Source organism: Leptodactylus fuscus, chromosome 2, assembly GCF_031893055.1.
Source record: "Leptodactylus fuscus isolate aLepFus1 chromosome 2, aLepFus1.hap2, whole genome shotgun sequence".
Classification (NCBI taxonomy): Eukaryota; Metazoa; Chordata; class Amphibia; order Anura; family Leptodactylidae; genus Leptodactylus; species Leptodactylus fuscus.
Genome location: NC_134266.1, coordinates 262,707,698 through 262,732,839, shown reverse-complemented (window position 1 = coordinate 262,732,839; position 25,142 = coordinate 262,707,698). Strand labels below are relative to the sequence as shown.

General features: G+C 44.8%; 1 protein-coding gene across 1 annotated transcript in view; it reads left to right on the top strand.

The window, feature by feature from the left end:
• The first annotated feature begins 10,791 nt into the window (after positions 1–10,791).
• HEPHL1 (hephaestin like 1) overlaps positions 10,792–25,142 on the top strand; it is a 49,223-nt gene continuing 34,872 nt past the window's right edge. The window contains exons 1-4 of the mRNA XM_075266161.1: positions 10,792–11,010; positions 19,372–19,616; positions 20,678–20,890; positions 24,651–24,827. Of these exons, the coding sequence (XP_075122262.1) occupies positions 10,796–11,010; positions 19,372–19,616; positions 20,678–20,890; positions 24,651–24,827 (850 nt within the window). The 5' untranslated portion in view covers positions 10,792–10,795. The remainder of the gene's footprint in view (positions 11,011–19,371; positions 19,617–20,677; positions 20,891–24,650; positions 24,828–25,142) is intronic.

The window sequence follows — 25,142 nt, the reverse complement described above, 5'->3', positions numbered from 1 at the left end:
AACCATGCACCGTTTAGTGTTGGAACCCAGACCCTTCACGCTTAGGGAGACACACTTAGCCATTGGGAAACAGAGTGGTTAAATTAGCTAACGGAAAGGCAGGACTCACCATCAGAGCAGAACATGCCAGATCACCGGGCGATGTAGGGTACTCAGAAAGGCAATGGGTCTACCTGGGAGACTATAAGGAAGTCTCCAAACCTAAAGTGGGGAGAGAGGAGAAGGGGCGAGAAAGAGGGGGCGGGAAGACACGAAGTGTAACAGAGAACATAGAAGTACAACAAAAAATAAATGCAAAATCGGGACTAAGTCTCCCGGCCGGGGGGAAAAGGCCCACATCCCAGGAGAGACGGGGCCAAAGACCAAGTGGAACCAGCAATAGGAACCACAGCAGGAGAGCACCTCCAAGGTACAGGTGTGGGGGGTGGTCAGCACCAGGGATAACCAGACCAGTAGTCCAGATAACATAAGTGGGTAGGGCGACCCACCCTGCGACCCACCCTGCCGGAGCATAGCATGGCAGATGGAACCTAGCGTATAGGGAAAGAAGCAAGTTAGAAAATAGCATATAGAAGCATAACAGAAAAACTATCGGGTCCACAGGAGCCCCCAGGGTAGTAGAAAAGGAGGAGGGCACTAGAAGCAACAACTATGGCGGAGTGGGGTCCACCCTTGGTCTCCGGGGGGACGGGCCAGAAAGGGGGAACGCCGTCTCCTGGATGGTGCGGAACTCCAAACTTGAGGTAGGAGCGGAGGGGGAGAGGAGAGTTCCCAGTCAGGGATGTCAGGCGGTGGAAGGCCGAGAGTCTCGCAGAAAGGTTGCAGGTCCACGTGGGAGCGTAGAGTAGCTGAGCGGCCATTCAGTCGGGCAGTCAGTGCGAAAGGAAAACCCCAGCGATAGGGGATCTGACAAAGTAGCTGAAGAAGAGGATGAAGATGGCGCGTCCAGAAGAGGTCCTGGTACAACTGGACCTTAACCCCGTCAAAGTCAGTCTCCCTGAAGCGCCTAGCCTTAGATAGGATAGCGTCTTTCAGGGTGAAGTCATGGACGCAGCATATAACATCACGTGGAGTGGAACCCATGCCTTTGGGTCGGAGAGCTCGGTGGGCTCGGTCCAATTTAATTTTGTGAGAGGGGGGGCTCCTGAAGAACGGAATTAAATATCGCTTCCAAGGGGGCTGAAAGATCTTTGTCTTGGGTAGCTTCAGGGAGACCCTTGACACGTATATTATTGCGACGCCCCGTATTGTCCAAGTCCTCAAGGGAGCCCCGCCATTCTTAGTTACGCCACTGGCTGTGGGGGCTACTTAGAAAAGGGACATTATACTATGGGGGCAATCTGGAGCCACTGATGGGGCTTTATAATATGTGCGGGTCAGGTATTTCTAAGGGGTGGTGATTGGGGGGCCCAGTTATGATATCTTTGCTCTGGGTCCACCAATGTGTTAAAATGACCCTGCCAATAACCCCTACTTCTTGTATAGGATCTGTATGTACAAAACAGTAGGAAATACTCCAGAAACTGTCTCCATATTGGGAATATTACATGTATTTACACTTTTGCGCAGTCTCTGCAACATAAAAGCGACGTCCGGACGTCCTGCAGTTAGTGAATATACTTTAAGGATTAGCAGAACTAAACACACCAGGATATCGGTTTACATTGGCTTGTCTGCAAGATAAATCCTTTAAGTGCTTAGAATTTCACACTGACCTGTGACCAGGGATCCTAAAACAAATGTAATACCACCAGTGACCAGTAGGTGGTGACACATCACCTGCTCAGAAACTCGCCATTTCTTGTCATTCTTATGATTGATTTACTCATGTTAGGAAGTAGTCAATGGTTAGAGATAGAACGAGTGTATACAGTATATATTATAGTCACGTTGTGAATATGGCAGAGTTATTATTATTTTATGCTAGTTTTCCTGGCTAATCCCATTCACACATTGCAGAATTTTTTTTTTTCAAAACCACTTACAATAAGGGCAGAGGAAACCTCTGCAATGAAAGACGCAGATGCAGAAAAAAACGCAATGTGTTTTGCTACGTGGGGCCTTAGCCTTATGAGGATGAAATCGCGTTGGGTCTGTTTCATTTTGCATGTACAGTGAGTCCTATGAAAAAATTAATAATACAGAGAACGCATTGTCTTGTTTTAAATTTTAGGAACTGGCTCCGGAAGTGGATTTGGAAGAAATCCCATGTCCAAAGCATTTATGAGACACTAGCCTCTGCCTGTCACTTTTTCTGCGGGTTTTTAAACAGTGGGCCGGAGGCAGAGCAGGTCGCACAGACATCGGGAGCGGTGCCCTCCAATAGGTAAAGTGAAGTGCGCTCCATGACCTGGACCGAGCTCCCCAGGAGCTTCATTATAAATGCACGCCTGCCGGCGTTGTCGGCGGGGCCAGACAGAAGTGCTTGGCGGGCCGCATGTGGCCCTCGGGCTGCAGTTTGAGGACCCCTGGCGTAGATGATCCACCTATATTTAGCAAATTGCTGCCGTCGATGGTTTGCCTGTTCCGGCATTTCGGCAGCTCTCAAGCTTTCCTGCTGCTAAACTCATTCCTCATACTGTGCCTGAGATTGTTCCGGCATCTCAGCGAGCATGCCAGGGATCTCAGAGGCGCCATACAATGAGTGTGTTGTTAGCGTTGATAATCCACCTGCTCCGGCATTTCGGCTGCCCTAAGAGCCGCTTGCCGCCTCAGCTCCGCTTGAGGAGAACTCTCTGACTTCTGGCTTCCTTTATAGCGCTCGTTGTTTTAGAATTTTGCGACAAATTTGATTTTCTTTTACTTGGCATGTTTAAAATTAGGAATCTGCCAATTTGAATTAAAGGTGTTTTCCCATCCAGTGTGTCAGCACTGCCTGAAGCAGATCAGATAATATGCAAATGTGTGTACACAATGGGCTGAGGGTTAGTTGAGTGTTTGCATAGAGAGATAACAGACCTGGCTGAGATAAGCTTCTGCAAGAGCAGTATAATATAGTATGTGAACATAAATTCATAACAGTTGTGAAGTCATGTCATTTACCAGGATAAAATGTAGCCTATGTGTTAATCGAGGTTACAAACTATCTATGTGCCAAATTTCATCCAACTCCGTTCAGCTGTTTTTGCGTTAAAGAGTAGAGATAACACAGAGAGATAACAGACCTGGGACCTGAGATAAGGTGCTGCTAAGAGCAGTGTAATATAGTATGTGAACATAAATTCATAACAGTCATGAAGCCATGTCATATACCGGGATAAGAAGGAGCCTGTGTGTTAATCGAGGTTACAATCTATCTATGTGCCAAATTTCAATCAAATCCGTTCAGCAATTTTTGCATGATTGAGGAACAAACATCCAACACGTGTAAAAAATATCATTGAAGTTAATGGGAGTCTTATTTTTACACGTGTATTTTGCATGTGACAATGTCCCCTTTCTTTTGACATGAGCATGACAGGTGATGGATGCAATTGGCACATATAATGACGGGTTCGGGAGATTTTCAAGCTGTTCCTGGAGTTCGGGAGGACACCCCTTTTCTCAAGAATCTGCTGGGCATTCTTAGAGAGTTGGAAAGTATGACTTAGATGGAAGACTAGGGCAGCAAACCAAATCCTTGTCCTGGTGATGGCAGTGGCAGCCATGATGAGAACCTAGACTACCTCCTCATTCACTGTCCATGGATTCAGCTGCTTGTGAATGAAGGATGAGGTCACTGCGGTTGAGTATCAGGAGACATCCCTGCTGGGAATTCCCACATGTTTCCCAGATCTAGACGGACGGAGCGCTCACTCCATATGGTCTACGCGGGCCAAGGAAAACATTACATCAGTGGATCTGTTACTTGTCCTGTAATCCCGGGGGCAAAGCCTGAGCTGCAGCGATATAGTGAATTATAGGATAATCATTCTATACTACAGTTATGTATCTTTAGAATATACGTTGTGTTTGGTGCCACTATATGCTATAAATGACTCATAGATGCAGGGCCACCTCTCGGGGTACACCTGTCGGTAAAAATGACCTTGCCAACTCCATTCGATCCCACAGACAAATCCAGACTTGCATTTGACTCTGAACCAAGTGGCTTGGGGTATTTTCTATAGATGAGGTGAGGGCCCCAGAAGTTGGACCTGCATGTATATCCTGAGGCATGGGGGTGAGTTGCCAATCTGTGGGGTCCGACCGCTGGAACCCCCACTAATCACCCAAACGGGCAGGGCCGCCATCAGGGATTTTGGGGCCCCATACAGCCTAAGTGTCTGCCCCCCCCCCCGTCATTTTAAAACGACCTTATTTTGCGACATACCAATTCTGTATTACATGTCCCTTTATTTAGCAGCATTACAAGGCTTAATCAGATTCTATTTGCAAGTAAGATCTGCTACGTGTGACAGCGCCTATAGAGAGCCAACACCATTTATAAGAGCTCTCCTAATAAATCCTCAGGGCTTTTTCACGTTGCGTTTTTGGCCTCCCTTGCCGGGATACGTTGGTAACCAATCAGAATCAGCTGTCAACTTATCCCTGCACGAAGAACTGGCCATTAAAAAAAAAGGGGGCCTGCAGTTCTCCGTGCAGGGATAAGTGGGGAGCTGATTGTGACTGGTTACCAACGTATCCCGGCAAGGGAGGCCAAAAACGCAACGTGAATACTCCTTTAAAGTGAAAGTCCCACCCCCAAACAGGCTGCTATGCTAATAGTATAGCGGCCTACATCATTATTATTCTCCAGCTAAAAACTTATATATTATATATTATTGCCCCAGTTCCCTCTCCGCAGTGCCGCACACCCGATGTCCCAACAATGCAACCCTCCCCCCCCTCCCGTCCACCCTCTAACATCTTTCCATTGCCCCCTGTACCCATACCTCCCAACTTTAGCCCCACCCACTGTTATGTTGACTCCGCCCACTCATTAATTTTTCATGTGCCCGCACACTGTATAATCCTCCTAGTCACCCGTAAATTATATGTCCCCCCTCCGTCTCTCCCCCAGCTTCATATATACACCCTTTATCTGCCCCCAGATTCATGTCCCCTCCATCTCTGCCCCCAGATTCATGTCCCCTCCATCTCTGCCCCCAGATCCATGTCCCCTCCATCTCTGCCCCCAGATCCATGTCCCCTCCATTTCTGCCCACAGATTCATGTCTCTGGACGCAGATCTGAGTTGAAACAAACAGGACATACAATGACTGTTGCCGGCGCCAGGGGGCCCGCCCCCCCCCCATTTTTAAATTTGGCCGGGCCCCTGACGCCAGTAGCAGTAGTACTGGCCTATCGGCGGCCCTGCAAACAGGTATCCGTTGTGCCCCTAAGTGATTGCAGTGACTGGTTAGGCACGTGTAGCTGCTTTATATACTTATTTGGGATTGTAGGAGGTCACATTGTGCAGGGGGATATGATTTGCCCCCTGACACAGGTCCCGGGGTCTTGTCCTGGTGTTGGTTTCCTTCACCTGGCTGGGAGCAGATCACATGGCTACCCAACTCTTCTGGCCTTGGCTTTGGTTACTTCCTCCACCATATGGTCCTCCAGCCATCCCTTCGTCTCTGCTCGAACTGTGTTCTTCCCCTACAGAGCAGGCCTTAAATAGGGAGCCATCTCTCACTGTGGGCACCTGGGTAATGTCCGATGTACCCCAAGAGAACAACACACAACTTCTTCCATAGTGCAACTCGTAGGCAGGGGTACATAGCTTGGATTTCCTGGGTCGCTAGTACAAAAGCTCCACCTAGACCCTCTACCTACTGTATACGCTATATGTAACGGGCAATACGGGCAGTTTCCCCAACTTCGCACTATGATATAGAAATCTTCTCCGTTGTGTTCTGCATTGGTCGACTTGCTTCCTCCTCTGTTACTATTCTAGGAATGGGAGGTGTGAGACCGCAGATACAGCGTATACGGCATGACCCTTGTATTGTGTAACTCATGCGCTGCTCATGTGGTATACAGGGCAGAGATGGCTTCTGGTTGAGAAATATTGCAAACTGCAAAAATAAGCAGAAATTAGATTCCCCGTCCCTGTTAGCTTTGTAGTGTTTAGTGTGGGGGTCACAAGCTCGCCTTCCTCCTCCCGATATGTCTTCAATGAGCTGAAGGGGTTCAGTACTATGGGGGCGCCATTTAAATTTCTCTTCATACCCAGAATCCCTAGCGGAGCAGGAATGACTTGTAAGTCTCCGTACTGCCTATGTAGGCACACACTCTCCCTGATGTGTACGATTATCGCCTGACCCTGGTCTATAGTCTCTCACTCTGCCAAATCAGTATCCCTGCGCTATGCTGAGGAGGTCCAAAACACCGAAACAGCGCTGTCCATAGTTGGGAATCTGTTCCTTTTGGAATAGAAATACTAATTCGCATCATGATAGTAGGCTTATTAACGGAGTCATGCATGATGTTAAGGAGGCTGCCCTCTAGAGGGCGGCATACAGAGGCACTGTTCTCCTAATTACATCCTGGAGAATAGATTTGCATATTTTTTACCCAGAATCCCTAGCGGAGCAGGAATGACTTGTAAGTCTCCGTACGTCTATGTAGGCACACACTCTTCATTGTAGTCATACAGTGAGGAGGAGGGAGGGGCTTGGGATTTCGAGATTCTTGTTCTAGTCATCGGGGTGGGGGGTTATAGTAATTGTAGGTTTATCACCTATCCTGTAGATGTCAATTAAGGGAATTTTCATTTAGAGATAGGGCTGAGAGATCGGGATCGTGAAAAATCGGATTCGGATCGAGGAAATTTCACGATCGCGATCGGCTGGAAAATGATTGGAAATCGGATTTTAAAATCGATCCTGAAATCTCAAGATCCGCTCAACTCTACTGTATATATAATATACAATTAGGGTTGAGCAATCGGGATTGGGAGAGATCGGATCCCGATTGGTGATTGAGCAAATTTCACGATCGGGATCGGCTGGAAAATGATCGGAAATCGGATTTTAAAATCGATCCTGAAATCTCAAGATCGGCTCAACTCTATTTAGAGATTAAACAATTGTACCTGTCTGTTCCTGCATCATCAGACTACACACAGGGAGGATGTAGTCTGTAATCATGGCGACACATGGCTCTTCTCAGCAGCTGTGTACTCAATGGGTAGAAGAAGTTAAATAATGCCTATTGTTACAGTTGGTCTATTGTATTTGAGTAGAGAAACACAATGGGAGGGAATTTATCAATAGAAACATAGAAGAATTTTCCACTTTTATTGAAGTATAGATGTTCTTATCCTGGACATCCAGAGACTCCGTCGCAACGTCCAGCTTAAAACGCTGGACAAGAAAGTCCTGTATGAACAACTTTCAATGAATAACAGACACCTGATCGACTCCAATATAGTCAATGGGTCCATCAGGCTCCGTATGTGCCCACTATTTTAGAAGTCTGATTTAGGCTAGGGACCCACGGGTCAGTAACGCTGCGCTAAAGCGCTGCGGAATCGACCGTGTCAGCAACGCATCGCGGTTCTTCCCACAGTGCTTTGAACAGAAAGTTTGCAAAATTTTCCTCCACGAACTTTCTGTGACCATTATATCTACGGGAAAGCCGCCGACGTTTCCGTAGATATAATTGACATGCTGCGATTTCCAAAAACGCGCCGGTTTTGGAAATTGCAGCGTGTCTGCACTGAGGTTTTTCCTGCAAAGTGGGCATGGGATTCGCATGTATCCCATTCACTTTGCATGTACTGTATAACGCCTCGATGTTCCCAAAAAACATAGCAAAATCAGCAACACAAAGAGCTGCGTTTCTGCAACATGGGGGCCCGACCTGAACCAAATTTATCAAATTTATGACTTTTTGAAAAAAATTGCAAAAATCGTGTAGTTTTGATCCGGTAAGTGGTTGGTATAGAAAATCGTGTAATATCTTAGGACAGAAGTGTCAGACGCACAAGTGCCAAATTTTTTAAAACTTGTGCAACGTTTGGTGCAAATTTTGGCAACACAAAAAATGTATTCCCATGATAAATCTCCCCCAATGGGGCTGTAGAATTGGACATCCCCTTTAAAGAGGACCTTTCACCACTTTTGGGCACATGCAGTGTTATATACTGCTGGAAAGCTGACAGTGCGCTGAATTCAGCACACTGTCGGCTTTCCCGATCTGTGCCCGGTGTAAAGAGCTTACGGTGCCGGTACCGTAGTGCTCTATGGTCAGAAGGGCGTTTCTGACCATTAGCCAGAGACATCCTTCTGCCTCGCGGCGCCAATCACGCTGTGCTGTGGAGCCGGGAGGAACTCCCCCTTCCCTCTGCTCACACAGCTCGTCCGTAGACGAGTATTATCAGGACAGGGAGGGGGTGTTCCTCCCCGCTCCACAGCACAGTGCGATAGGCGCCGCGAGGCAGAAGGACGTCTCTGGCTAATGGTCAGAAACGCCCTTCTGACCATAGAGCACTACGGTACCGGCACCGTAAGCTCTTTACACCGGGCACAGATCGGGAAAGCCGACAGTGCGCTGAATTCAGCGCACTGTCAGCTTTCCAGCAGTATATAACACTGCATGTGCCCAAAAGTGGTGAAAGGTCCTCTTTAAAGGGGATGTCCAATTCTACAGCCCCATTGGGGGAGATTTATCATGGGAATACATTTTTTGTGTTGCCAAAATTTGCACCAAACGTTGCACAAGTTTTAAAAAATTTGGCACTTGTGCGTCTGACACTTCTGTCCTAAGATATTAACAATTAATGTTTTTGTTATGAGGTTTTTATAGGTAGAAACAAAGCAAAGGAAATATAATACAGAAGTCTATTTACATTGGACAGTGTGAAGGGAAATCTATGCAAGAGCAGGACTTACTGTATATAACACAGCACAGAAATATACAGTAACCAGATGTTATATATCATATAAGATACTAAATACATACACAAAACCTTTATTATCCCTGTACTGTGATATCACTGTGTGTATTATCCTGTACTGTGACATCACTGTGTGTATTATCTCTGTACTGTGACATCACTGTGTGTATTATCCCTGTACTGTGATATCACTGTGTGTATTATCCTGTACTGTGACATCACTGTATTATCCCTGTACTGTGACATCACTGTGTGTATTATCTCTGTACTGTGACATCACTGTGTGTATTATCTCTGTACTGTGACATCACTATGTGTATTATCTCTGTACTGTGACATCACTGTGTGTATTATCTCTGTACTGTGACATCACTATGTGTATTATCTCTGTACTGTGACATCACTGTGTGTATTATCTCTGTACTGTGACATCACTGTGTATTATCCTGTACTGTGACATCACTGTGTGTATTATCTCTGTACTGTGACATCACTGTGTGTATTATCTCTGTACTGTGACATTACTGTGTGTATTATCCCTGTACTGTGACATCACTGTGTGTATTATCTCTATACTGTGACATCACTGTGTGTATTATCTCTGTACTGTGACATCACTGTGTGTATTATCTCTGTACTGTGACATCACTGTGTGTATTATCTCTATACTGTGACATCACTGTGTGTATTATCTCTGTACTGTGACATCACTGTGTGTACTATCTCTGTACTGTGACATCACTGTGTGTATTATCCCTGTACTGTGACATCACTGTGTGTATTATCTCTGTACTGTGACATCACTGTGTGTATTATCCCTGTACTGTGACATCACTGTGTGTATTATCTCTGTACTGTGACATCACTGTGTATTATCCTGTACTGTGACATCACTGTGTGTATTATCTCTGTACTGTGACATCACTGTGTGTATTATCTCTGTACTGTGACATCACTGTGTGTATTATCTCTGTACTGTGACATCACTGTGTGTATTATCTCTGTACTGTGACATCACTGTGTATTATCCTGTACTGTGACATCACTGTGTGTATTATCTCTATACTGTGACATCACTGTGTGTATTATCTCTGTACTGTGACATCACTGTGTGTACTATCTCTGTACTGTGACATCACTGTGTGTATTATCCTATACTGTGACATCACTGTGTGTATTATCCCTGTACTGTGACATCACTGTGTGTATTATCTCTGTACTGTGACATCACTGTGTGTATTATCCCTGTACTGTGACATCACTGTGTGTATTATCTCTGTACTGTGACATCACTGTGTGTATTATCTCTGTACTGTGACATCACTGTGTGTATTATCCCTGTACTGTGACATCACTGTGTGTATTATCCCTGTACTGTGACATCACTGTGTGTATTATCCCTGTACTGTGACATCACTGTGTGTATTATCCCTGTACTGTGACATCACTGTGTGTATTATCCCTGTACTGTGACATCACTGTGTGTATTATCCCTGTACTTGTTATACTGCTGATTTAGGGGATTGTCTAGACTGGATTCATCTGTAACAAATTCTCAGCTGTGATAAGTATTAGATCTGTGTAGATTTTCAGATTTTGGTTACGACATTGATACATTTTACTAACAGCAATCAGAGATCTAGAGATATAAAATATATTAGAGAGTTGCAGAACTTTTCATTATACAACAATTACAGTAAATCGGACAATGTCATCTGGATGGGGTTCCAAAAACAACAACCCCCTCCACGCCACTCCCCCAGAGTCTTCTGCAGGGAGCTGGCACTGTCTTGTGTTTGCCTTCGCCCATCCATAGCTCATCTCTCTCTACCTGACCCTGGTGGTGACTATAGTAACCTATGGCTGGCACTTGAGCTAATCCTCCTTGCACAATCTGTCCAGTGTCCAGCCCTGGGCTCAGGCTGGCAGGGGGAGTGTCTTGTGTTATTTCGTCGTCTCTCCAAGCAGGCAATGCTGGAAGCCTTTCATTCTGGCTGGCTGCTGACAGGCACACAAATGCCTTCTGTATACCGTGCGACCATTGAAACTCTGCTGCTCCTCAGCTCTTTGTCTGGACTGGGACAATCGCTTACAAGGACCTATTATATTGGCATTGTGGAGGAACCCTGGGACTATGCACCGAGCGGGCGAAATCTCATCTCCGGACTCAATATATCGGATGACGAGTGAGTACATTGTGTCTGTTCCTTATATTCATATACGTATTTAGTATATCATCCCGTCACATGATCTAGCTCGCACCCAGTTCCAGTCGTGACGTTCCATTTTTTCGCATAGAAATTGCAGGCTACTTGTACGGAATTGTCTTTCTAATGAATGGGGCTCTATAGGTCTGCAGTGCCCCCGGGTTGCACAATACTGCAACTTTTGATACGTGATGCAACCTTGGGCTTTGCAGATGCATCATTTTTTGGTTACCAGGGGATGGGGTGGACCGTATCCCTGTACTGCTGATTTGGATTTTTGGGGCTCGAATTCCGCAGTCTTTGCAGATGCAAATCCTTTTACCGTCTAGTAGCATCTTCAGCATATTTCATAAGGTCACGGTCACCGACAACGTGTTCGTAATGAGTTTATTGTAACACAATCTACAAGGCTCGTGCACACGAAAGCGGTGCAAAACGGATGGAGAAAAGGCAAGTGTTCATGGCCGTCTTGTATCTAAGGGGCACCCATTTTCACAGATCCCCTCATACATGGACGGCAAAAATAGGACATGACCTATATTAGGAGAGTCGTGACAACGGGCCGTCAAAATAATGGTCATGTGATTAGCCCCCATTCAACGACATTGAATACATAAGCAATGTTAGGGTTAACTCTGACCCTATCGAAACAGCCATTAGACAAGCTGACATACCCCTAACCCTATCTCCATAGACAAGCTGACGTACCCCTAACCCTATCCCAATAGACAAGCTGACATACCCCTAACCCTACCCCATTAGACAAGCTGACGTACCCCTAACCCTATCTCCATAGACAAGCTGACGTACCCCTAACCCTACCCCATTAGACAAGCTGACGTACCCCTAACCCTATCTCCATAGACAAGCTGACGTACCCCTAACCCTATCCCAATAGACAAGCTGACGTACCCCTAACCCTATCCCAATAGACAAGCTGACGTACCCCTAACCCTATCCCAATAGACAAGCTGACGTACCCCTAACCCTATCCCAATAGACAAGCTGACGTACCCCTAACCCTATCCCAATAGACAAGCTGACGTACCCCTAACCCTATCTCCATAGACAAGCTGACGTATCCCTAACCCTACCCCATTAGACAAGCTGACGTACCCCTAACCCTATCTCCATAGACAAGCTGACGTACCCCTAACCCTATCTCCATAGACAAGGTGACGTACCCCTAACCCTATCTCCATAGACAAGGTGACATTGATATATGGGATATACAATACTCTGTACATGATATGTAGGGGGCAATGTAGAGTTCAGAATTCCCATTCAGGTTTTGGACTATAGTAGGGGACATCATGTGTATATACAAGGAGTTTTGGGGACTTTATAAGGTTGAGTCCACACTTGCACTTTTGACCGATTGGGGATACCGTCCCACCATTCTGTTTGAAAAATTTTTAGGGGAAAATTGGGTGGAAACCCGGCGGGCCCCATTATAGACTATGGGATTTGCGGGTTTCTGCAGGTAACCACTTTTAAGCAGATTGGGTTTCTGTTTTTTCTGCCCCCAAACGGACCCATATAACGGAAACCCGAGCCCAATTGAAGATCTGTGGGGGTCCAATACATTCATTGGTCACACGGCCTGACCGAAGCTCAGTCCCATTCAAGTGAATAGTAAGTACTAAAGAGGCTGCGTATGATTGGTCAGGGGCCCGGGTGATCTTTAATTCTTGACCTATCCTAATGATAGGTCATCCATTATATTGCCTGGAAAAGCCCTTTAAGTGAGTTGTCAGGCTTAGAATATATTATTCTCTAATGCACTATCAGTGACTTGTGAGTTAATGGGGAGGGGGCTTATATTGAGGACCCTCTACAGCAAGTACCTGTGTCTGGAGGACCCGGCATGTTGTGCACTATATAAATAGACCATTGATATCAATAGGTAGCGTGTAATACTTCGTTACACCTGTGGGGGTGCTGTAGGGAAATTGAAATCTTGCCGCAGGTCTTCCCTATGGAATACAGCTGATCACTCAAGATCTCAACTATGGGACCCCCTGTCATCAGGGATCTTTCTAGCAAAATAGAGTAGTCCAAAGTGGTTAACCCTTTCAAGTCTTTGTCACTAGCAAAATAAATGAGGATCTATCTTTATTTTTCAGCACCTTGACTATTTTGATGGGGGCCCGTAAGTCAAACCCTGACCTATCAAATATTGGTCTGATAAGGAGGCCACCTCTACCCCTTCACGATGCTTAAAACTGTCCTGAAAGGGGTATTCCAGGTTCATAAATGGATGACCTGATGGTCGGTGGTGGTGGTTTGACACCCGGTACCCCTACCGATCAGCTGTTGGAGGAGGCACCTAGGTAGTGCCATGGCCACTTTAAAGAGCTGATCCGTGGGGGGCCCCGGACCTAAGGATAGGCCAACAGTTAATAAGTCTTGAAAAATCCCTTTAAGGATCACAAATTGTTAGCATAACTTATCAATATGAAATTGGCAGGGGTCTGACTCTTGACCGAGGCATGAAGGTAGATGGATCAATTGTAAAACACTGCTTGGCGGGGTGCCAAGGGTCGACTCCCCTCACCCATCAATCTGATATTGGTGACTTAGCCTAAGGACTGCCCATCATTATCCTGATCCGGAAAAAACCCTTTTAGTGGAATTTTTATTTATTTTTTTTTTTGAAATTTCACTTTCACTCACTTTTTTATTGAAGCGTTCCGGACTGTTTACAGTATAACTCGGTGCCGGTGCCAACCACAGGGGCGACAGAGCCGCTGGCACTGAGACGGGACCTTTGAGCTCTGCTAGAGTATTTCTATCCCAGGTCATGTTGACTGTGCTGCTCGTCACTTCCCGTATTGGCGCTTAGACGAGGAGTCGGATTAGAGGGTCATTACTGGATTACTATTATCAATTAGATTAGGAGGCTGTGATTGTGTTGTGGATCCCGCTGACCATAATACCACAGTAGGCGGATTATAGATTGTAATCCCATATTGTTATGTGGTCCTTTCATATGTCAGTCATAAAGATCCCCCATCCCTAAAATCAAGATATCAGCAGGTTTTTTAGACTATAGGAGGCACCTAGCCAAATAATTCAGTCATTAGACCTTACCTGATTGTCTAATGGAGTGGAGGGGGTTAATATAATATGTTATGGCAGTCTAGGGTCGAAGAAAGGAGTTATATTATATTCCCTGGTGGGCTAGGGTGATAGTGGGGGTTAATACATTGTGGTCTATGATATAGGGGTGTATATATTTTCTCCCTGATGGTCTAGGGTAAAAATTGTAGTTAATGAAAAGTGTCTCTGATATATGAGGGTGTATATATGCTATTCCCTGGTGGTCTAGGGTAAAAGTAGAGGGTTAATGCCCTGTGGTTTAGGACATAAAGGGTATATATATTTTTCCCTTTGGTGGTCTAGGGTAAAAGTGGGGGTTAATGCCCTGTGGTCTAGGATATATAGAGGTGTATATACTGTATTTTCCCTGGTGGTCTGTAGTAAAAGTGGAGATTAATGTCCTGTGTTCTAGGTTATATCAGGGGGTATATAATTTCCCATGGTGGTCTAGGGAAAAAGTGGGGGTTAACACCCTGTGGTTTTGGATATATAGAGTTGTATATACTGTATTTTCCATGGTGGTCTGGGGAAAAGTGGAGATTAATGCCCCGTATTCTAGGTTATATGGGGGTGTATATACTTTCCTATGGTGGTCTAGGGAAAAAGTGAGGGTTAATGCCCTGTGTTGGATATATAGAGGTGTATATATTTTCCCTGGTGGTCTGGGGTAAAAATGGAAATTAATGTCCTGTGTTCTAGAATATATGAGGGTGTATATATTTTCCCATGGTGGTCTAGGGTAAAAGTGGGGGTTAATGCCATGTGGTATATAGGGTGTTTATATTTTTTACCTGGTAGTTTAGGGTAAAAGTAGGGTTAGTACCTTGTGGTGTAGGATATACAGAGGGACTAATAGTTTGTTCCCAGGTGGTCTAGGGTATAGGAGGGGGTTATTACTTTGTTCTGTGGTGGTCTAGCACATATGAGAGTGTACAGTATTTTTTCTATGGTGGTCTAGGTTACAATGGAAGGTGTCTACCTGGTGATCTGTGATATATGATGGAGTTAATATTATGTTCCCTGGTGGTCTAGAGTAAATGGGGTGTTAATATTTGGTGGTCTAGGCAGTAAATTTCTTGATAATTAACTTGATAGCCATTGGACATCCTCGGTAGCTTTTGGCACGTTATATTTTATGCATGGCCAGCTTCGTACTCATGTCTATGGTGAGGACATTTATGTTTGGGCAGGTCAGGAGCCATATACAGTATGTGTAGTGACGTCATGGAGGAGGACGGTCCGGGCAGGGTCTTACCCATAAATGTTATACAATACATGTCTGATGACATCTGCTTCATGTTACCTTCACTTCTTATCCGTCAGACTTATTACTTGCTTTTCCTCAAGACATCTGGAGCTTGAGGTTAAATAACACGCGTTTTGGGCTGTTCAAGGCCCCAGGGAGGGGGGTTTGAGACTTTGTCATGGTTAACCCCTTAATAACCGCCACCATATGTTCTTCCTTTCTTTGCTTAGACTTTGTTCTCGTCTCAAGACTCAGCAGTTTTCTTATACAGCACGAGCCTGGAAAATCTGGTCGGTAATCAATATGGCCGCCATCCAGGGGCGTCGTATCCCCAGGATGTCAATTATACCTACGGAAACGCCGGCGGATTCTGTATAGGTATAAGTGAAGCAGAAAGTCCTGGTGCAAACGTGAACCCAGCCCTGATATACACTCACCTGCATAGACTGACCGCCAGCTTATGTTTATATACAAGTATATACTATACAGAGCCATATCCTCGGGATGGAATACGTCCCTGGTCAGTCTAGACTGCAGGGTCAGGGAGCAGCCTTTGTTTCAGCCCCCTCCTCGCTCACACAGACAAGTTATTTCCAGACTGCTGGACACTCACGTCTATGGGGAAAGGAAATTGTAAACTGGGAAGTTCCAAGGAATTCCCCATATGAAGAAGTCGGGTGATGGATTTTGCAAAACCTGTGGCCGGAACATGGTCCGAAGAGCGCCCTGGAAAAACCTCATTACGGGATGTGGGATGGCAGGATTATTCCAGTGTGACACTAGCAAGATTGTGAAATTGTCGAATCCTATAATATCTGCCACCAGCCCAGCGTAAGAATCACAAGAAATGTGCGACCTCCTTCATTACACCCCAAAGGGAATACAGACCCCAGACCAAAAAAATGCAGATCCCAGACCAGACTCTTACAAAATACAGACTCGCAACCATGCCAAGTAAATGAATACATATCTCTGAGTACATAATACAGACCCTGGGCCTGGACTCTTACACAAATACAGATGAGACCCTCTAAATAAATCAGACCCCGGATATCAGATCAGACTCTTACACAAATACAGACCACAGACCACATTAACTAACTACATACAAACCGCAGAGCAAGGTCTGAACATGTAATACAGACTCCCTAAACAAATACAGATCCCCTACACCAAACCAAACCACCTCAATACAGACCCCAGACCCTTTAATTGAATATAGACTCCACATCAGACTCCTTAAAAACACAGACACTTGACCAAGACCCCTACATAAACAGAAACCTACAACAAACCCCGTAAGTACACCTCCGTACAGTTACCATATCCAAACCTCTAACTAAATACAGACCCCACACCAAAACCCCAAATAAACAGACCCCCTAAACAAATACAGACCCCCAACCCAAATCATCTAAGCTATTACAGACCAAGACCAGACCCCCTATATAAGTAGAGATCTAGAACGGACTCTGAAAACAAAATGCTATGGACAAACCAGACCCCCTCCTATATAAAGGTGACAAACCAACCCCCAAATACAGACCCCAGCCCACCTGTATAAATACAGACCCGGACCACCTAAACAAATATACACCCTGGGGTAAGCGGACTGTAGGATGGCGGGGAGGGGATGATTGAGCCCCTCCAAGATAATTTCCCTTTAACCATTTGCTCAGCGCTTCATATCTTTACGTCTTCATTTCGAGGATATCATTAGAAAGGTGTCCAAGACCTTTGCAATATATTTAGCATCTGTCCTGTCAGCTCAGCACAAGTGTGTGGTGTTATCTATGATTGTATTGGCCATTGTGTCATTAATGTGACTGTCATTGATCCCTATGGATCAGAGGTCATCTGCAAGTGCACAGGGGCAAGTGTAGTAAGAGAGTGACCTAGTATACCTGGCATGTGTATACACTGCACCAAATACTCAGCTGTGAGGGCCGTCTACTTCCAAAAACTCTCTGCCCACATCCCAGACTTCACATCTGCATATGAGAAGAGGAAACTCTACATCCTACTGGGAGAAGAAGAGGCCACTGTGGAGATCACTGCCCAATACGTGTCCAGCTGTCACCAAACAAGAGGAAGATGAGACTCCATGGACTGTTATACCTCTTTATACCCCATCTAATCACCCACCCACCCATGCTACGCCCGCCCATATCCACATGTCCCAAACAAGAACGACGAGACCCCAAGGACTATTGTACCTCCAAACCACCCACCCTCCCAGCCATCCACCCACTTGGAGCAGTACCCCATGAACTGGTCCACTAGCAGCATCCATAGGCTGTTAGAACAGATTATTTGTATGGGGTCTAGACTCGGATCCCATACTGATGACTTAGAATGACAATTTGGGCTGGACAACCCCTTTATGTGCTTAACACCTCTACACTACCATGATCAATAACCCCCTGCACCTCCCATCACTCATAGAGAAAGCCTGTGAGTCCTGCCCCCCCCCCACCCATATATAAAATACTGTGTATAAAATGTTGTGAAAGTCCATATCATTTTGTGAATACATCCTAAGAAGTTTTTCCGGTTGCCCCAGTCTCTGTTTCCTCCTGCACATGCTGAGTCACTATACTATTACAATTACTGTCAAAGATATACTGTCCCTTTAAATGTATTGTATACAGCGCAATTCCCGGAATGTTGAATGAATGCGGAACAATAAAATAAGGAAAAATCTGACTGTGTTTCGGCCCGTGTGTCATTGAGCAGCGCTTAATAATTCACAGCGAAAACGGATTAGTTATTAAGTATAATGAAAGTGGAGAAGCTGCGGTAGATAAAGCAGAGGACAAAGATTTTAAGATTTGGGGCTTTTATGCAACTTTTTGCAATTCGACTCGATTAGAAACATCCAACCGTTTTGTGTATACACCTTCTACACCTATGGTAACAGACTACAAAGAAATACCATGTTGTCTGATCCCGCAGTCCATTGCTATTTCTTGAGGCTGGATTTACACTTGCATTGTTGTTTCCGCATAGAATGAGTTGTTGGGAGGGGTTGAAAGATCGTAAAATCTGATTGGAATGGGTTATGTAAAAAATAAACAAAAATATCGATATCAATGGTGTGTGTTTGGAGCAATCCACCATATATCCATAAGGATAAAGAGGGGGCGGGAGAAATGGAGTAACACATTGCTGTTATCTTTTATATCTCTGTGAAATATAGAGGGCACCATAACAGAGGCACTGTCTCCCTATTTACATCTTGGGAGACAGATTTGCATATTCCTCCCATGATCCCTTACAGTGGAGCGACTATGGCTGTATAAATCTCCACACACCTAATAGGTGGTCTCTCCTTAAGGCGTGACAGTATCCCCATAATCTGGTCTCTCAGCCTCTCACTTCTCTCTACGCTGTGCTGACGAGGTCCAACCAGACAGGAACTGACTTGGTAAAAATCCCACATTATGTAGTAAAGGCTTCTGGGAAAGTCTAGCATGATGTTCAGGGTGCTTCCTATAGAGGGCAGCATAACAGAGGCACTGTCTCCCTATTTACATCTTAGGAGACAGATTTGCATATTCCTCCCATGATTGTCTGGTTTAGAAACCCATTTTCATACCATATCAGGGTATTCTGTGTTCATACAGTGTTGCCCCCTATTTAGGACTGGCATCAACAGATTGTAGAATAGCTACAATGAGCTTCCTTAACTCTTCAAGATCCAGTACATTAGTGCATTACAATAAAAGCTTGTAGTACCTCATTTCACCTGCGGGGGCACTGTAGGGAGACTAGATATGTACTGTCAAGTTTTTGCTCCTGCTGATCACTGGCAGCCCCAGATGTGAGTAGCTTATTTTCAGAAAACACAAAAAGGGAACTGTCCAAAATTGACAGCCCCTTTAGAGAAAGGCGGAATACCCCTTTAAATAATAATTTCCTGTGCATGTATTATGATCACAACATTTTCTAATAACTGATTTTAATTCTATGCATTTTTTTTATTTTACCAGACATGCATCAGTGTTTCTGGAAAATGGCAAAGACAGAATAGGACGTGTTTATAAGAAGGCCATATACAAACAATTTACTGATGGTCGGTACACTGAGGAGGTCGCTAAACCGGCCTGGCTAGGATTCCTTGGCCCGATAATTAAGGCAGAAGTTGGAGACACCATCATTATACACCTGAAGAATTTTGCTTCGCGATCATATACTCTTCATCCTCATGGTGTCTTCTACAACAAAGATTCAGAAGGTGAATGTTTTGGTGCTTCATTGTAACATTAGATCTGGTTTCATCAGTCCAGTGGAGGTCCTGGGAAAATCACAATGGTTGGACAAGAACTGGGCAATGTACTGGAGATATTTTGGGAAGACCTTGATGTTGTAGACAGATTCCAAACTGTGTACTGGTCCAAACTTACTCATGTTCAAAAGGTAGAGCAGATATCTTGGTGGCCCACCATAGCGAGACATGTATTGTTGTAGGTTTTTGTCCTTCATCATTACATTAGATGTTGTTCCACTATTTGAGTGAAGGTCCTTGAAAAAAACTAAATAGTTGGTCCAGGACTGGGCAATGTACTGGAAATATTTTGGGAAGCCCTTGATATTATTTACATTTTCCAAACTATGTTTTGAGCCAAACCTTACTCTTATGTACAAAAGGTAGAGCAGATAACTTGATGGCTGGTAGAGCAGATAACTAGATGGCCCACATTAGTGAGACATCTATCTATGCATGGTGATCTGATGGACATTACTTCTCATCACTTCTTATTATATCATTCTTATTCTTCTAATTATATCATTTTATTACCTGCTGTTTTTAAAGGCAGTGAGGATTCTGGATAGAAAAGGGGACAGCCATGGGGTATATATATGCCCCACCATGGCTTGGCTCTCAAGGCCCTCAGCCAATCATAGGTACCATTTATAGTGTCTATACTCTATGTGTAAATAACAATGCAGAGGGTTTTTGCAATCCCGAACGAGAGAGAGCAACTTTAAGAAATGTCATGTTGGGGTATATGTTTTCCCCATGGTGGTTCCCCTATGTTTTCTGAAACATAGAACAATTCTAGTATTCCAATATTAGAGGTATATTTGGAAGGTGCAAAATTCTAATTGCAAATTGGCTCATATTATGTAGAATATATTTGCTGCCTTCATGTGGATCAACAAGAATAAACTCACGCATTTGTAGTGTAGACCATGACCTGATGGACAGATTATTTTTGGACCACACTATGTAATAATGAGGTTTTACTTACCAAAGAAGTCAGGAATAATTTGCCTATCTACTTTACATTATAGGAGCTTTTTATCCAGATGGGACCAGCAAGTCTGACAAACGTGACGATGCGGTCCCTCCTGGTGGACATCATACCTATACCTGGATTGTTAAGCAGGAATATGCACCGACCCCTGAAGACCCCAACTGCCTGACCTGGATCTATCACTCCCATATTGACGCTCCTAGAGACATAGCCAGTGGATTGATAGGCGCTCTTCTGACTTGTAAGAAAGGTAAATATTAGGAGCCCACGTCTGGTGGAAAATGTCATGTTCTGTCATCATACGAGTAACATAAAATGTCCATCTTTGAGTGACGCATTGTCAGTAACGCAATACACTGTTCTACATGGGAAACAATAGCTAATGTTTACTATTTATTTAGCTTACTTGTATAACGCCATCATATGCCATAAAGAGTCAACACTGTCCAATATGGAGCTCACAATCTAAATTCCCTATCAGTATGGTTTTGGTGTGTGGGAGGAAACCCTCACACCCTTGTGAAGAACATACAAACTACTTGCAGATGTCCCCCTTGGTTGGATTCAAACCAAAGACTGATGTGCCTAGAAAGTGGTCAAAAATGCACCTCAACTTTTGCTCATTGTGGCACATCATAGGCCTTGTGCCCCACCTGCCACTTTTGTAGACAGTGGGTGGGGTGAGGCTGGAGCTTAGACGGTCCGGAGGCCACTTAGCAATTCTTAACCCCCCATCCACAGGATAGGGAATAACTGTATCATTGCAGGGGGTCAAACTAGTGGGACCCCAGTGATCACCAGAATGGGGTTCCTCAAGTCCCCTGTATGAATGGAGAGATGCATATGTATGACCACCTGTAATTTATTTCTGCCACAATATCAATTTAGAAATGGAGGGAAACAGCTCTGATATGGGTTCCCCCAAGTATCTTTCCCACTTATGCATATAGGGATGGTTGGGCAGTTTTCAGGGGTCGGCTCAGAAAGGATCCCATATATATCCAATATAAGGCCTGTAATGGAGCAATCAGATTTGCAGAGTCTCTTGAAATGAGTAGGAAGAGATACCGTGTGCCCCTAAAAACAGAGTTAGCTAAATGGGAGATCCGCATATATGGGAACTCACTAGAGGGGGGAAGGCAAAAACAAGATTGTAGTTCAGGAAACGGGAAGAGAGAGCAAGACTGGTGATCTACAATATCTGTGAAGCGGAATAAACCTGCCCTTAACCATGGACCAGAGACCGTCGCTGTCATCCCTGGTGGGAATTGTGGGTAAAAGAGAAAGACCGAAATAGAGGAGGACAAAGGGAGACGAGCTGCACATGTATGCCAGACATCCCTTGGGGCCATGAAGTATACTTGTGGGGGGTTAGTAGGGTTTATCTAGAGTAGGGAGTTAGGATGGTAGGGACTATCCATAGCCTCTCAATCTCCATCCATTTGGAGTAAGCCAGTAAGGTGGACGACCACGCTGGAGCCCTCCGTAATTCGGAAGCCCAATAATAAAGGATCAAGTTATGGAGGGCGAGGCCCCCTTTAGCGTTTGGGGTCGTCATTGTTAATCTAAGAAGCCAGTGTCTCCCTCCGGCTCCAAACAAACCATAATATTGTGCCCTGCAACGACTAAGGGTCCTTCAATGGGACTGAAAACAGGAGGGTCGCAAATAAATAAATAAGTTTATGGAGGATCGTCATTTTTAGTGTGTATGTGAAGAGAGACCGAGGGGGAAGAAACATGAATGAGTCTAAGAGTGGCTGAAGGTGTTGAGTAAAGGCCCCTTGAGGCCAAAGGCCTTCAGAGCAGTGACCATAAAGAGCCAACCCAGACGATCAAAGGCCTTTTCTGCATCTAAGTTGATAACCTGGAGACAACATCAATCACATCTATTGTTCTTCAAGTGTTATCGCCGCCTTGACAGGCAGTGGACAAAACCAACCTGATCTTTATGTAACAGGTGGGGAAGGCAAACATCAAGTCCGTAAGCTGGAAACCTTAGAGAACAGCAAGATCAGTGTTTAGGAAAGAGATGGGTCTGAAATTTTTACAGTCCATGTGGTCCTTACCCGGGTTTGGAATAGGCATGGTAAATGAGTGTAGGGTGGAGTCAAGGTTGGGGGTGCCCGTCATAAATGCGATGAGTAGGAAAACAAGGAGGGGAATAGGCTCAGATCCGAAGATGTTGTAAAGCAGGGGTGCTCACACTTTTTGAGCATGTGAGCTACTTTAGAAACTGACCAAAGGATAAGATCTACTACCCACTTGTTATGGGCGGGGCCTGTGGGCGGGGCGAGCGTGAGAGCAGGAGACAGCTCTCCGGTATCTGCTTGTTCACAAAAGTAGGCTGAGAATCATCTCCGGACACTCGCAGGCGGTGCCGCGGCAGCCCTGACTGCGAACGAGTGCAAGGCCCCGGCCTGCCAGTGTCCGGAGATGATTCTCAGCCTGCACAACAAGTAGACACCGATCCCGTGATCGACCCATACGTCCTTCGCCATCGACCGGTAGATCGCGATCGACGTATTGGGCACCCCTGTTGTAGAGAAAGGTAGACCCATCTAGGTAGGGATAATTTCCCGCTAGAAAAATCCTTTAGCATCTGCTCCAACTACTCCAAAGTTATGGTCTTATTCAGAAGAGGGAGAGCTGTGGTGGTAAGGGTAGAGAGGTGACAAGAACACAAGTAACTTCAGTCTATCAGATTTTTGAGGATGGGCCAACATGTGGTGTTCTGCCCCCCGCAACACTCCATCCATTTCTATGGAGCTGATGGAGAACTTGGCTATTCATGACACTGTTATTCCTCCTGCAAATGTAAGAATAAAATGACCTCTGGGTCTACCCTTTCTCCTTACACTTAAACGATACATGTCAGGAAAGGCATCAAGATCCTTCAAGAATCACTTTGTGTCAATGCCGTAATGTTTCATAAGTGTCTGCTACATATTACATCGGGCACATTGCCCAGTGTGGGCCTCTATGGAACGGTGTTATGCATGAACCGGTCTTCACCTTAAGAATTCAGATTCAGGTTACAGTGATTTCTGGAATACATTATGATATTATGGTCTATTGGGTATTTCGCATTTAACCCTTTAATGGTCCTATACTATCCTCATGACTTTACAAAACAGGATTAGCCCTGCTGGCCTCACGTTGACTAACGCTGACCATACACATTAGACAACAATTGGCTGAAAACTCATTTTTTGCCTTGTCCAAGTGTGCATGTGATCTGCCAAACTTCTCTGGTGCTGGTTTATCTCTTTAAGAACAAAAAGTAGGGGGAATGTTAAAATCCAACATATCCCACCCATCTATTCCTCCGACGACAGATAACAGGAGGCTCCCAATCACATTTTGTTGTTGGCTAGTCTGTTTCAAACTTAGGTTCCTTGGGCCCACCAGATAACATGATTTTGGGGCCAACCCTAAAGCAATTCCTAGAAAATAGACCATATTACCCTTCAAATATGTGTGTCTTCTGCTGGAACATTATAGTGTTACAGCCTGGGCCTAACACAGGATACTCTGGTACTCTGGTGGGCCAGTCCAATATTTCCGAAAGACATTTAAGGTGTATGGCCAGATTAAAAAACTCAAAACCTTAATTTCAATGAAGGTTCATGGGGTCTGGAAGTCTCTCATCTATTAGCCAGAGTGGAGAGATATTAGAAAGAATATCTCTTGTTCTGGAGGACCTGACATGTCCATATATTACAGGCAGTCCATTGAGTTCAACGTAATACTTAATTTCTCCTGTGGAGGCACTGTAGGTAAGTTGAATACTTGTTTCCAGGTTGTGCCACCCATTGTAACTGATCACTGAAGGCTTCAGCAGTGGGATTCATTGTGGTCGGTGTCTAACTCTATAGTGGTGAGATGAGAGGATCAGATACGTCAGATGATGGCCATCAGGGTAGTGGAGCTATGTGCTAATATCTCTTGAGTATATTCTGCCTATGTTGAGGAATCGGTAAACCACATTATTCTTGTGTCACCTATTCCAGGGACATTGGACAGTTCCATGAGCCGGGTGGATGTCGATAAGGACTTTGTATTGATGTTCTATGTCATTGATGAAAATACCAGCTGGTACCTGGAGGAGAATATTCACACCTACTGCTCTGAGCCCGACACGGTAGATGTGGATAATGAAGACTTTCAGGAAAGCAACAAGATGCACGGTAGGTGCCCCCAAAGTGTCACAAGGACAATATCATATAAATGTATTAGTATTGGGTGGCTTTTGGGGTTAACTGAGTCAAATTTGACCTTAAGGATCAAGATAAGTTTTTGGTATTTGTCAGTTGCAACTTTTTGAATTTTGAGGTTACATTGTTATCTAAAGAGGACCTGTCAAGTCTTAAAAGCCCAATGACATAGATCATCTGATCCGCGCTGTCACCCTGAGCATTTTGATGTTTTGTTCATCTAAATCCGTTCAGCCAATCCAAAGATATAAGCCCTTTTAGTGATGATGTAGATTATGGTTTACTAGT